Source organism: Amphiura filiformis, chromosome 4 (assembly GCF_039555335.1).
Source record: "Amphiura filiformis chromosome 4, Afil_fr2py, whole genome shotgun sequence".
Classification (NCBI taxonomy): domain Eukaryota; kingdom Metazoa; phylum Echinodermata; class Ophiuroidea; order Amphilepidida; family Amphiuridae; genus Amphiura; species Amphiura filiformis.
This window is the reverse complement of record NC_092631.1, coordinates 25,225,252-25,238,287: the sequence shown is the minus strand read 5'-3', so window position 1 is coordinate 25,238,287 and position 13,036 is coordinate 25,225,252. Positions and strand designations below refer to the sequence as shown.

The window sequence follows — 13,036 nt, the reverse complement described above, 5'->3', positions numbered from 1 at the left end:
AAATGCCCCCCAGTCAAAGTTCTTGCCCCCCTTGTTTCCCCCCAGTAAAAATCCAAAATTACGAAAATGTCACCTTTTTGCGGTAATTTTATGTGGAATTTGTTGATTTTGCCCCCTGAAATTCACTTTGCCCCTCAATGCCCCCGGAAAAATTCCTGGCACCGCCACTGACTGAGACATATTAACATGACTGCAGACTGTCAAGTTGCCCCTCTCCTGCTTCCCGTAATAAAAAATAAAGTCCTATTAAAATAAAAATGATAGTATCAGATCTATTTGCAACACGGACTTAAAGCAAAGACCCTACATGTAAACATACTTTATGATATATTCTTCAATTTAAAGAAAACCCTTTCTACTTTTGCGGCATGCGACAAAATGTCATTTTTGCGGCATGTAATTTTCACACAATTGATACCGAGAGAAGAATAATAGTATAGGTTCTATAAGGAGATTAAGGCTTGATATAAAGTTTTCCTTTCCACCCAGTGAATTTTCTTGGGAGGTAACACCCAAAACTTACAGTATTGGCCTAAAAACTCAAGAACCACAAGACCTATGGAAATATGAGATTATTATCTTCCTTGACTAATTTCCTATGAGATCCAGGCCAGTTATGAAGATCAATGTATAACATAATAAAGGAGGATTTCGTGATCCTAGCATCCTCTTTTTATGACATTTTTCAGTAGATATCCACGCTTATTCCCAAAATTTCAGTTGATTCCGATTTAGCGTAACTTGCGAGTTATGCATGATTATGCATATTACACTGCTCCATAGGCCAGTGTTGTAATTTTGTTCTGGTATACCAGAATGAAATTCAAATTTGACGATATTTTTGCTAAACGAATTAATCTGCAAGAAATTTTTGGTACACAAACATTATAGCCAGAGGTTTCCAGTGGTATAAAAATCTCAATTTGTTTTGTTGAGAAAAGTGGGGGGATGAGGCTGTGGATCACAAAATGCCCTTTTAAGAAGTAAACTACATTTTTTTAGCTAAATAGCTGAAACTAGACAAATAGACTAGTACTATCCCATTCACATTAAAGGCTTAGAGCGAGAAGAAATACCTGCGAGCATGAAAATTTTGTTAGTCTATTTCACTCGTAAAATTCTGAAATTTTCATGTACATGCACATTTCATGTATTACAATCTTAAGCGTTGCAGTATTTAGGCCAACATTGCATCTGTAACAACATACATGTGTCTAGACTCGCTATGATCATGTTGTATTCATTCAGACAAACTTAATTACTTAATGTAACCCTGGAGACATTCAAGGCATTCAATAAGAAGAAACACATGAAAGCAACTGAATGTGTACGCCAAGTCCTTTTACAAATGTACTTACATAATAGTGCTGTATTCAATCAAATTAACGCCACTCCCAGAATGTGTACAAAAAGCCCGGTTACAAAATGCACAAATATGTATTCAACCAAATTAGTGTTACTCTCAGAATTTGTACTTTTGTCCTTTTACAAACTGTGTTTAGTACTTATATTCAAGATATGTGTGTTACTGTCTTTCTGTACTGGTGCGAGTCATGGGTAATTACCAAGGACATGGAAAACAAGATCAATGCATTTGCAACATCTTGCTACAGAGTCATGTTAAACATCAAGCGTGTGGATCGGATTCCAAATGAAACCATCTACAACCTGACCAACACCACTCCACTGGTTGCCAGAGTCAAATTCATCAACTCAAATTTCTCGGCCATATACTGCGTCTTTAAGATGGCGAGCCTGTGAAAGAATATGCGCTTTATATTCCACCACATGGGAAGAGGAAACTTGGACGGCCGCGCACACTGTACTTACAGTATGTCCAGCACCTCCTTGGAGATACTGAAGGGATGCTGCAGCCAAACAAAATTGTTTCGCTTGCCCAAGATTGCATTAGTTGGAGAAAGCTTGTAGTCGCCTGCTCCGCAGCCGACTGATGATGATGATGATTCAAGATAATTAGCGACACTCCCACAAATAAATTTGTGACATTCGCACCAAAAGCGCAGTGGCATAGCTAGGGGTTGTGGTGCCCAGGGCTAAGGATACATAATGGCACCCCCTCCCCCATTCTTGAAATTGCGTGAAAATGTAGACATGTTGCAAAAATAACAGCCACTGTAGATTTACAATTACATGGTGCTTTATGAAATTCGAGGAGCTATATCTTATAAATAGCACTCCTACAATGTACATGTAGCTGTTCCAGCCAACCACTTATTTCTTCCCTGGTTTGCCAGTAGATTTTTTTTATCTTCTTATCATGGACACTTTGTGCATTCACTTCTCCTCCCCAAACAAATCTGCTAACTTAAATTGCACATATTTTCCGAGAAAATGTATGCATCACCATTTTTAATTTCATCTTAGTACCAAAAAGCATGACCAAGAAAAGTTCTCTTAAAAATCCTAGACCCTTTACTGAATAACAAGAGTTAAGCAATATGCACAACACAGATCCTGTGATGCACAATGAGATGACAGAAAATGCAATCCTATCCAATACACCAAAACACAACAGGATTCAAATGTCATATTATGTATGATTCTGCCAATTACAATTGCACTTCGTCTACGATTTGCGGTACTTGACATGAGCCAAAGCTTGTTAAAACATACTCACAATATGATCTCATACCCAATGACATCGTCCAGGGATCCCCATTCAACAATCACAGCTCAATATTTGACCTCTAGCTGCGAAGTATGAGTTAGCGTACCAAACTTATTCAGTGGTCATTTGTTGCATTTAAAAGCATATTGGGGTCTAAGAACTGTGCCCTGATAGATGAGGTTGTTTGATATCCAAGGGACTGGCTCAGTGTGCGCATGATGGTGATGATCATCGCTCATCTTGTGCAGATAGCAATCTATCTTCATTAAGCCCCATGATAATAGGTGCTTCTACCCTGCTTACAAGTATGTACCGTATATATTACATTAGATCATTTACAGGTTTAATATTCCGATTCACAGCAAAAACGCAACTTTTATGCCTTTTTATTGCCTTTTAAGCGTTGCTTTCATCTGGAGCTTTATGCAGCATGATTCGACTTGCTCCACAATGATAATTGTACACAGCTGGCTGTTTGACAAATTTCATATATTAATATTCAGTGGCCCAGTAAATATTCATTGGCCCTTGGCAGTAAATGTATTATTAGAATTAAATTTTAAAATGACATGGACTTTAAAATATAGTTATAGGTCTACATTCTAGTTCAGTGTGCATGGTTTAGCTTGTTACTGCTACATTTGATTGGTTCTGGGCCATCGCATATAAGGCCATAGATGACGGTGCATTGCACTGTCAGGGAACACGCTTGTAGAGTTCCGCACTTATCCGATCACAGTTGATGCTGTTCATTATCTGCTATTGACCGCTAAACATATAAGTAAATTTTCATCTATAAATTTCTTCCTTTTTTTATATGACTGGCATTTTCTGAGTGTATAGACTGATTGGATCATATCTAATACAAATTTTCATAAAGCAGGTAAAGGACCTGATCTCGGTGATGTACATGTGTAAATTGCAATTCGCCGTGTCTACTATTAGCATACGACAGTACAAATCACAGCCCTAACTTGGAAGCGGAGGACTTGACTTTTTTCCTCAAAAAATCAGCTTGCAAGTAAAAACTGTGAAGTCATGACAGTACCCCCCCTCACACACACACACACACATATACATTTAGGGGCTTTCTTAAACCATTAAAAAACTTGGGCACTTAGTAAGCGACAGGAAAAAAAAACACCTGTTCTACAGGTTGGCCTGTCAGGATATTTTTATGGAAAAGGCTATATGAGCCTAAACACAGAAAGCTTGAAAAATTAAAAAAAAAAACCATCTGAACAATTTTTGCAAGTTAAATATTTTGAAAATTGACAGAACAAATTCAGTCATAACCAATCCACTTGGCCTTCACACATCTTTAAAAAAAATCCTCAAATGCAAAAAAAAAAAAAAAGGAAGGTTTTATTTCAAACTCTAATGGTGACCCGCAGGTCAAATTGCTAGAATTGTACATTAAACACATCTAAACAGACACAATGCAATTTGCAGGCAGCAGCTTAATCAGCGCCAATATTGCAACATTGAAACAAACAACTATACAAACATCCAATCCAACCACATCCCCAGTAGGCAATGAGGATAAAGTGCCTTGCCCAAGGACACAACACGTTGGCAAAGCGGGCTCGAACTCACAACCTATGCATTATGAGTCGGGCGCCTTATCCACTCGGCCACACGTGCTCCCGTGGTCATAACACGTATTTGCTTATACCAAGCAGATGGGTTTGACTTTTTGAGTTTGTGAATCCTTTCATGGTAGAAGGAATGCTTAGCCGCGCTGATAGCTCTTTTAACCTTATTTCGGAGTTGCTTCCAAAATTTAGGATGGTAAAGCCTGTAGAACAGTGTGTTTTTTACCCAAGATATGTGAATTGTACTTTAAAATATGGACCTTTTTGGACATGTGCATCTGGCATGAAGATGATTTTCAGCTCTTGTAACATTTAAACTGAGCTCAAGGTCATATCTTGAAATCCTCTCCATCAAATTGAACCAAAATTACACACAGATTTACTTCAATACTCTACTCTTAACACATGTCAGTAACCAAGCAGTTTTCCCACTGACACAACAGCAAAATGCACTGACATGGGACAGCTTCCTGGACCACATTCACAGCCCAGCCCTGTTTCATGAAAAAAGTGTATGAAAAGCAGAAAGCAGCACCGTTTTATCATCTGTGCAAGGATCTTGTGTGCATTCTCACAGATTTTTTGTCCTGGGTGCCAAATGTTGGGCTGTGGAAGTGAAGTCCAGGAAGCTGTCCCATGACAGTGCATTTTTCTCTTGTGTCAGTTGGACAACTGCTTGATTACTGACATGTGTTTTGAGTAGAGTATTAAGGTAATCCTGTGTGTCATTTTGGTTCATTTTGATTGACAGTATTTTAAGATATGACCTTGTGATTCACAAGTTGTAAAAAATTATAAGTTTCTTTTTGAGCTCAGTTTATTTTTAAATAATTTCTCCATCTTATGGAAGTTACTGATACTTACTATACATTGTCAGTTCCAGGACATTTTTCATCACCAGTAACCTGAAGGAAATGGAAAAAAGTAATTGTTAACGTATCATACCGTAAATATGGCGGACTACTCAAATGCATTCAACAAAAGCACGATTGCAATCTACAGTAACAGTTCATCTCACATACATAACAAATGCACAACGACCAAATAGGTTGATGACATTTGATTGAATGGACTGCACTGCGCCATGATTACGATGAAGGACACCGGTTCAAATCCTTTGTTTGGAGCCATGCAGGGCCTCTACTGCTCAATAGGTAGTGTTGTATAGGGATTAATGAAGTAATTTAGCTCCTTTTGTCTCTATGATAACATCATGTAGACTCTCATAAAGCCTTGACATTTGAGGCATGTCTATAACTATCTAGAGGCCAAAATTGATTTTTGGCTAATCGAACAATTTATTGTAATAATTGGCTAAATTGAACATGAAAGGAAATCACTACTATAAATATCAAGTTTAAACTCAATTTCACTATAGAATATGTACCGTATGGAATGTGCAAAAATAAAAACCAGTGTGCTTTAACAAACTTTGATACACTTAGACGATGCTTAGCAAGACCTACATGTACATGTATACCACCAATAAAGTGCCCCTTCCCCGTAGCTTCTGCTCCTTCACCGACTATGCCCCTCTTCCCCCCCTTCATCATCATATTTTCATCTTCTCTTTTTCCTCCTTGGCCCTTTTACCTTGGAAATATTATCCTCAATGATTAGGGACCGATCGTTATTTACGGCAGCGGGGGGAATGGGTGTTTTGGCAAATATATCGACAAAAAATTTCGCGTTCCCCCCCTCGCGTCCGCTCAAAATCTTCGCGTTCCCCTTGTTTTCCCAATTTTCTCCATTTAAAATTTAACAATCCCCTCCTGGTTCAACTAAAATTTCAGGTTCCCCTCAAGACCACAAAAAATTTCGTGTACCCCCTAAATTTACCCATTCCCCCCTGCCATAAATAACGATCGCTCCCTTAAATGTGATCAATTTTTTTTTTTTCAAAAATATTTTTGGCCAGAAAAGCAAGTTATACATGTAGGCCCAAAAGTTATAGGCCCAAAATGACTTGTTATTCAAGATTAGAAACCAGAGAAAAAATGCCAATTTTTTTTTACAAAGTTAAAGTTAAAGATAAAGTTTTACATTTTTTACTTTTGCTTCTATTGAACAGCTACATGTAGCAATGCATATCTACTAATTCAATGTGTCCCTGACTATTCAATACATGTAGAAGCAAATGTAATCAAAATATACAACTTTATCCAACTTTGTAAAAAAAAATTGGCTTTTTTTTTTGTATCAGTATTTCCCTGGTTTCCAACCTGAAGTTGAATAACAAGTCATTTTGGGCCTATACATGTAACTTGCTTTTCTGGCCAAAAAACACAATACATAATTTAGATAATTAATTAAAAGTAAAATATAGGTCAAGGAAATCTACATAAATATGTTGTCTGAATGTCTATACTTCTTCACTTGACCCAAATATATATAATTTATTTTTGTGATGAGAGAATCACACACAATATTGAATTTTAGAGGGATTTTGATGAAAGTCAATCTTTGGCAAGATGTATGACAAAATGGTTTTCAGTTTGCTTTAGTCATCAGGGGCTTTAATTTTGATAAAATGATGTGGTTTGATGACAAATTTGAATTTACCTTTGATACCAGATATTTTTTGTTCCGCAGGAACTGTTGGTTCACTTACACCCTACCCTCCTGAACAGTACCTTAAAATATTTCTAGCATTTGAAAAGTTAGGAATCATAACACCCTAGATCAGTGAAGAGTCTATCTAAAATATTACTCAGTTTCTTGCACAGAGATGTATATCTTATTAGCTATTTGAAAAAGTGTACTGTGTGTGTGCAGTGTTAGTTGTGAAGAGTTGCTGACCTTGCATCCAAGAAATGAAACTATTGGAGCCAGTGATTGGCTCAGTTTTCTAACTAGTTTTAAACTGCTGGTTTCTTTGAAATGTTGTTGAATAAATGTATTAATGTATTGAAAAACACTACATAAGTACAGAATGAATCATTTCTGCTTGTGTGAAACGATTAACACGGGTATAATTTGGCTGATTTTATCGAACTACTTCAGGTGTTGAAACATAATACTGCAGGAGTAAACCGTCTTTGCCGGCGATGCACTGGGCGTAATAATTGTAACTTACTAGTATAACAAACTTGTGTTAAATCTATCAGCTAGTGAACCTAGCCCAATTCATTGAACTTGATGACCTTACAGGCAAAACTTGCTGTATGCCTTAAGCCTGGTGGATAGTCACAGCGTTTTACTTGCAGCGGCAAATCGCAGCGATTTTTTTTCCCGCCGACGAACAGCGACTTTGTCGCACTTGTTCAGCGGAAAACGCTAGCGAGTCCATTTTTGCCGCCGACGGAGTTGCGATAGAAAAAGTTCAAGTAGAAATTTTTTCTCCTGGAAACGATTTTAGCTGGCGATTTTCTGTACTTGTCCAATCAGGTCGTGTTATTTCCCCACGTGACTTGCCCCAAAGTAAGCATGAAGAAATCACAGACATCGTGGCTTAACTTGACCGATTTAACAAATTGAACAGCTTCAAATTAAAAGTGGAACAATATCCTCATCTCTATATCTTACATCGGATTGATTATCATGATGTCCAAAAGAAAATGAATTCCTTACAATCCATTGCTACTTGTTAAATAATCGAAGGAGTGGATGCAGGGAAGAGATAGATCTTTTGATCTTTTTCAATAGTCAGTATGTGCATCATGATGTCAGGCATAAGAATGATCAGCCATAAAAAAACCTTAACAGTTTAAAAAAAAAAAAAAAAGTGTGTGAAATGAGGCTAAAAAGGCCAAAAACGGGCTGAAATTATAAGAAAGTGCGGAAATTTGGACCTGCAAAAGCAGGAAGATTCTCATGCCTGTGATGTGCAGTGATCTAGGCTACTTTCATGATCCTCAGTGGTATAGGGCAGCTTAGGGCCTAACATAACCACTATATAATTATTATTATTATTTTAATATAGGCCTATTAGGTTATTTAGCCAGAACGTTTGACACCGCCGGAGTATAATTGTGCAAGACTCGAGACTATCTATTTGGCGGTGAATATTCAAAGCACAAGAGAGAGAGAGAGAGAAAGAAAATCTTAATCTTGTCCTTCAAAAATCACTGGTATACCATCCTATATATCATGCATTATTACTTCATACGAAAATGACACTGTTATAAAATGCATAAAAACGGACAAGACGCTATTATTTAGGCAACATATGTCACCATAATAGACTGGCAACGCCAGCCTATAATTTTTTTTCTCGCAATTGAAAGCGTGATAAGTCGCACACTTTCGCCGAAAAGTCGCACACGTTGGCGAGAAATCGCGGCGATTTGCCTCTGCGTGAAAAAACGCTGTGACTATCCACCAGGCTTTAGTGTGTCAAGTTATTTTGAAGTGAAGGTAGCAATACATTGAAAATACTCCAGTTAAAAAAACCCATAAAGCTCTCCAGTAGTTCTAGATAGGTACCAAGTGAAAATAATTTTGCTGTTTATTAATTTTAATGTATTATTTACAAAATGCAATACTGACTGAAGATCTAATATCTTGTACAAAATAATGATATCATTATAACATAACTTGCATAAAGACAATGTGATAGTTGCAATTAAAATGTGAACATTTTGCACATGATTAGATAGGATAGATGCAGGCCCGTACGCAGGATTTTTTTTGGGGGGTGCTGATTTTGAAAAAGTGGACTTTTGCCAAAGGGGGGGGCAATTTTGTGAAAAGTGGACTTTTTCCCCCAAATTTGGACCTTTTTTGACCAAAAAACATAAAAAACCTGATTTTTTGGCTCGCTACGCTCACAAATTCATAAATTTTGGGACTTTTTGTATACTTTTGCAAATTTGGGAGGTGCGGTCGCACCACCCGCACCCCCCCCCCTGCGTACGGGCCTGGATAGATGCCTTTCTATCACTATGGCTATTATAGATATTGCACTCATAGAGCATTTGTTGGGAAATTGTTGGGCTATTGTTGACATAGATAGCATACATTTAAATACATTTGCACATCTGAAAGGTGAGAATCTGTTCACCTGTCTTTTGTCAATTTAATAGGAGAGCAAGTTGAAAACTGGGCTCAATTGGGAGTGCAAACTGCGTGTTATACCATGTGTGCATAGTTTTACATGAGCAAATGTAAAAAGAAACCAACAATTTTTTAACTACTTAGAAAACTGAGCCAATCACTGGTTCCAATAGTTTCATTTCTCGGAATAATAATCAGTGACTCTCCACAACTAATGCTGCACACACTAGCAGCAAATGAAACAAAATATTTCATGTGATTTTAAAAATGCTCATCATCATCAGTCGGCTGCGGAGCAGGCGACTACAAGCTTTATCCAATTATTGCGATCTATTAGAAATACTACTACCTGTATATATAATATATATAGTAGGGGCTGTGCAATACTTATGAGCCTTGGGGGAGGGTAAAATTGGGAGGGGGCAAGAAATTCATGGGGCGCCTTTTTTTAATAAAACGCTCTAAAAAGGCTTAAGAAAACAGTACGGAAACGCTTAAATATGTAAATTTTCCTGCTCGCTGCGTTCGCAACATACATCTAGACCATTTAAGGTTTGCAATTTGGAATCCCCAAAATTTGGCATGTTCAAGGGGGGGGGCAAAGAATTTTTGGCGGGCCGAGAGAGAGTGGGGGGGGGGGCAAGCAAGTGATTTTTGGCGAGCCATTTGGAAATTTTACGGGGGGTCATAATTATTGCACAGCCCCTTAGGTAGCGCCTTCCACTGATGCTTTGCATCAAAGTGTTCTTGTATAGTACTGGATGGACTGGAGTAATGTATGATTGAAATTCACTGCCATGAGTCAAGAAAGAGAAGATTTATTTATTTTCAATACCAGTAGGCCATTAGCGGAACGTTGTCTTTTTTAAGGACTCTTCTTGTTTAGTTTTTTGTCTTCATATATTTTGTGTAACTTTTCAAGCTTCAAACAACAAAACAAAGTGATGATAAAAAGTATTTTTCTTTTCAGCAATATTGAATAACGATTTGTGGTGGTCACCATTATGGGTAGCCTTCTGATTGGGGGCATTGACCATGATTGGGGAGCCGGGCACCAGGTCTGATTGGAAGACAAGCCATTTCTTAGCAATTTTCCTATGGGATTTTCTAAATTTTGCAATCGATTGGGGGAGGGGGCATTTGTTTGAGGAAAGTGGGGGGGGGGAATGAGGCCATCATGACACGGCGCACTGCAGGAAAGATTTTCCCCACAGTAATTGAATTTGTGTGGATGCCTGGATGGCACTTGCTATTGGGGAAATGTACCAAATGAGTTCTCACCGTAGGGCCTACCGTAGTGAGATAGACACCCATATGATAAAGGACGCGACGGCAGGGTCTTAGCTAGATATTGAGGGTTGCCCGTCTTTTGAATAAAATTGCCTGTCCTAATTTGACTTTAAAACATTTACCAGACACCTATAGCCCATTGGGGGTTCAAAGAGTTCAAATATGTGCTGATATGGCCTTGTTCTACAAATTGGGTTTACTAAAAAGGTCAATTAGCTTCTCAAAACATACAATTTATAATAGCATCTGTGATGGTGGGATGTTTCTCACTAATTCCACCCATGCCATGCATCATGTACATGCTGATAAGGCCACTAACAGTCAATTTTGAGTTTCCCGTCACATGATTTCTGAAAACAAGTGAGGTAACTTTTTCATTATTCATTATTTTTCTGCCTTTCATTAAATATGACCAATACGCATGTAAAATGTGTTGTTATTTACTGCTCACTCACTTGAAGATGGATGTTTAGCCCAAATGAGATTCAAAAGTACGGTATATTTTAAAAAAAGAGTCTGCAAGGTTGAAAACAAAATGTGCGTTTTGATTTTGATTTTTCCACAAAAAATAAATTAGGGGTTCATTCATAGGATTGAGGGCATGATCGCTGTTTATGCCCGAAATCCTATGAATGAACCCCGTTCATACATACCCAACATTCTGAACATTGTTAGCAATTCAATACAAATGAAAATAATAAGGGTTTACAAGTTTAAATAACATTTCCATACCGTTTCCCTTCAAAAATTGGGAGAAAATTAGTAGGCCTACTTGCGAGCAGCTCATAAGGTCAACGGCCGGGAGTCAACGCGTTCATCTTTTGCACTCCGCGTGATATAGGCGCGGTGACATGCGCGTGTACGCAACACTAGCAAATCATGAATCACGTTAATTGGGTTCCAACGCTGCGTGACGCAGCTTGTTTATGCCCTGCATACTGGTCATAAACGGTATTTATGACCAGCGAAATAGGGCCCAAATCCAATCAGAAACATCGTTATATCATGAGTAGGCCTATGAATGGATATTCATAATTTTTTTGGGCAAATATAACCAGTTTTTATCGGTATTTTTTGGAAAATCACAATAATGAATTCAAGTGAGGGTCAGAAAATGAAGTGAGGGCGGGTGACGGGAAACTCAAAATCAACTTTGATTGGCCTAAAAGTGATATACTCACCTTGGTGATCAGAAAGAGCAGGCAAGAAATCAATAAAACTATATTCCTATGAAACGGTGTTATTCCCGTCTGTAGCATGATGAAAATATTGTCTTGTACTATTTAACCTTTAAAGAAACAAATATAAAACAAAAATCAAATTGGAGCTCCACTGAAAATAAAAGACTTCTGCACTGGCAGCTGTAGTTTTAGTTTGCGATTCAGAGTCTATTCATGTAAGCTGACCCAAACAAATTCCAAGTTAAATTTTATTGCCACAACAATTTACAAACATGACAATTTGACAAAGTTGTTTGTATCAAGAACAAATTACACTTATTCACATGGCACTAGATCACAACATTTCCGTGTATCATTGAGTTTATTTCCAGCACATTACGTGTTGTGTTGCGTCATATGTGTAAACTTACATGAATCCAAAAACATACACAGCTCAGTGCACTGACAGTACTATCAGCATGCAGTGTATCATGTATGTGGATGTAGACCAACAACTGTGGTATTTATCACAAAAGAAACGTTTGTCGACAGTATTTCACCAATCTAGTGAATCTTCTTAGTACAATAAACAATTGGCAATATTTTACCATATAGATGAGAACAAATCATTACACTAGAAAAGAGAAAACATCCAAATACTTTGTACCAAATTCTACGTACTGATGATTCACAATCACAAAAAAACAGGGATGTCCTTGTTTATTCTCGCTTCTTCTCGTAATTTCACGCCTCTTGTTTGCATTCGTTTGGCGCTCAGAGGGCGAAATACATGCATTTGATTTTTGGCAGGCCAATTTTTATTTATTTATTCTGCTCTTTGTTTCTTTGTTTGACCGGGGAGGGGGGCACTCCCATATATTGACATACATCATGTGCCCATGAAATGACCCCGTTATTTTTTAGCAAATCCTACGTCAGCTAATGACCCCGTTTTTTTCAGTAGACACTGAATGACCCCCTTTTTGAACGGTCCTCAACTTGCATTGAAATTTTCGGTGCGCTTCGCGCGCATTTTGAAAAAAAGTCAATGAGTTTTGTCTATTTTCCCGGTTCTATTTTGTACGGTAAAATTGGGTAAAAAGCTACCGGTATTTTTGATTGTTAATGTTGTGAAATTTTGGGCGCTCCCCGATACAAAATCACCCCATTTTTGCCAACACCGAATGACCCCCTTTTTTCTGAAAATTTATACACTGACAGACCCCTAGTTTCGTGCGCTGGTGAGCACAGGTAGGCCTACGTCACTTTCATATTCGAGTGCACCCCCGGGGTTTGTCCTAGCCTAGATTGGTCTGTATAATGTAGGAAAGGACTTGAACACGCCAAAGGCATAGCGGGGTAATTTT

General features: G+C 37.9%; 1 protein-coding gene across 3 annotated transcripts in view; it reads right to left on the bottom strand.

Annotated features, from left to right (window-relative positions):
• Positions 1-12,425, bottom strand: part of LOC140150725 (uncharacterized) — a 39,302-nt gene extending 26,877 nt beyond the window's left edge. Inside the window, exons 1-3 of one of the 3 annotated variants that reach the window (XM_072172823.1) lie at positions 12,351-12,425; positions 11,691-11,797; positions 5,089-5,129 (exon numbers count right to left, since the gene is read on the bottom strand). In XM_072172823.1, coding sequence (XP_072028924.1) covers positions 5,089-5,129; positions 11,691-11,768 — 119 coding nt within the window. In that variant the 5' untranslated portion in view covers positions 11,769-11,797; positions 12,351-12,425. Of the gene's footprint in view, positions 1-5,088; positions 5,130-11,690; positions 11,798-12,277 lie in introns of all 3 variants that reach the window. The other 2 variants (XM_072172822.1, XM_072172824.1) reach the window with 2 other exon arrangements.
• Positions 12,426-13,036: the final 611 nt, after the last annotated feature.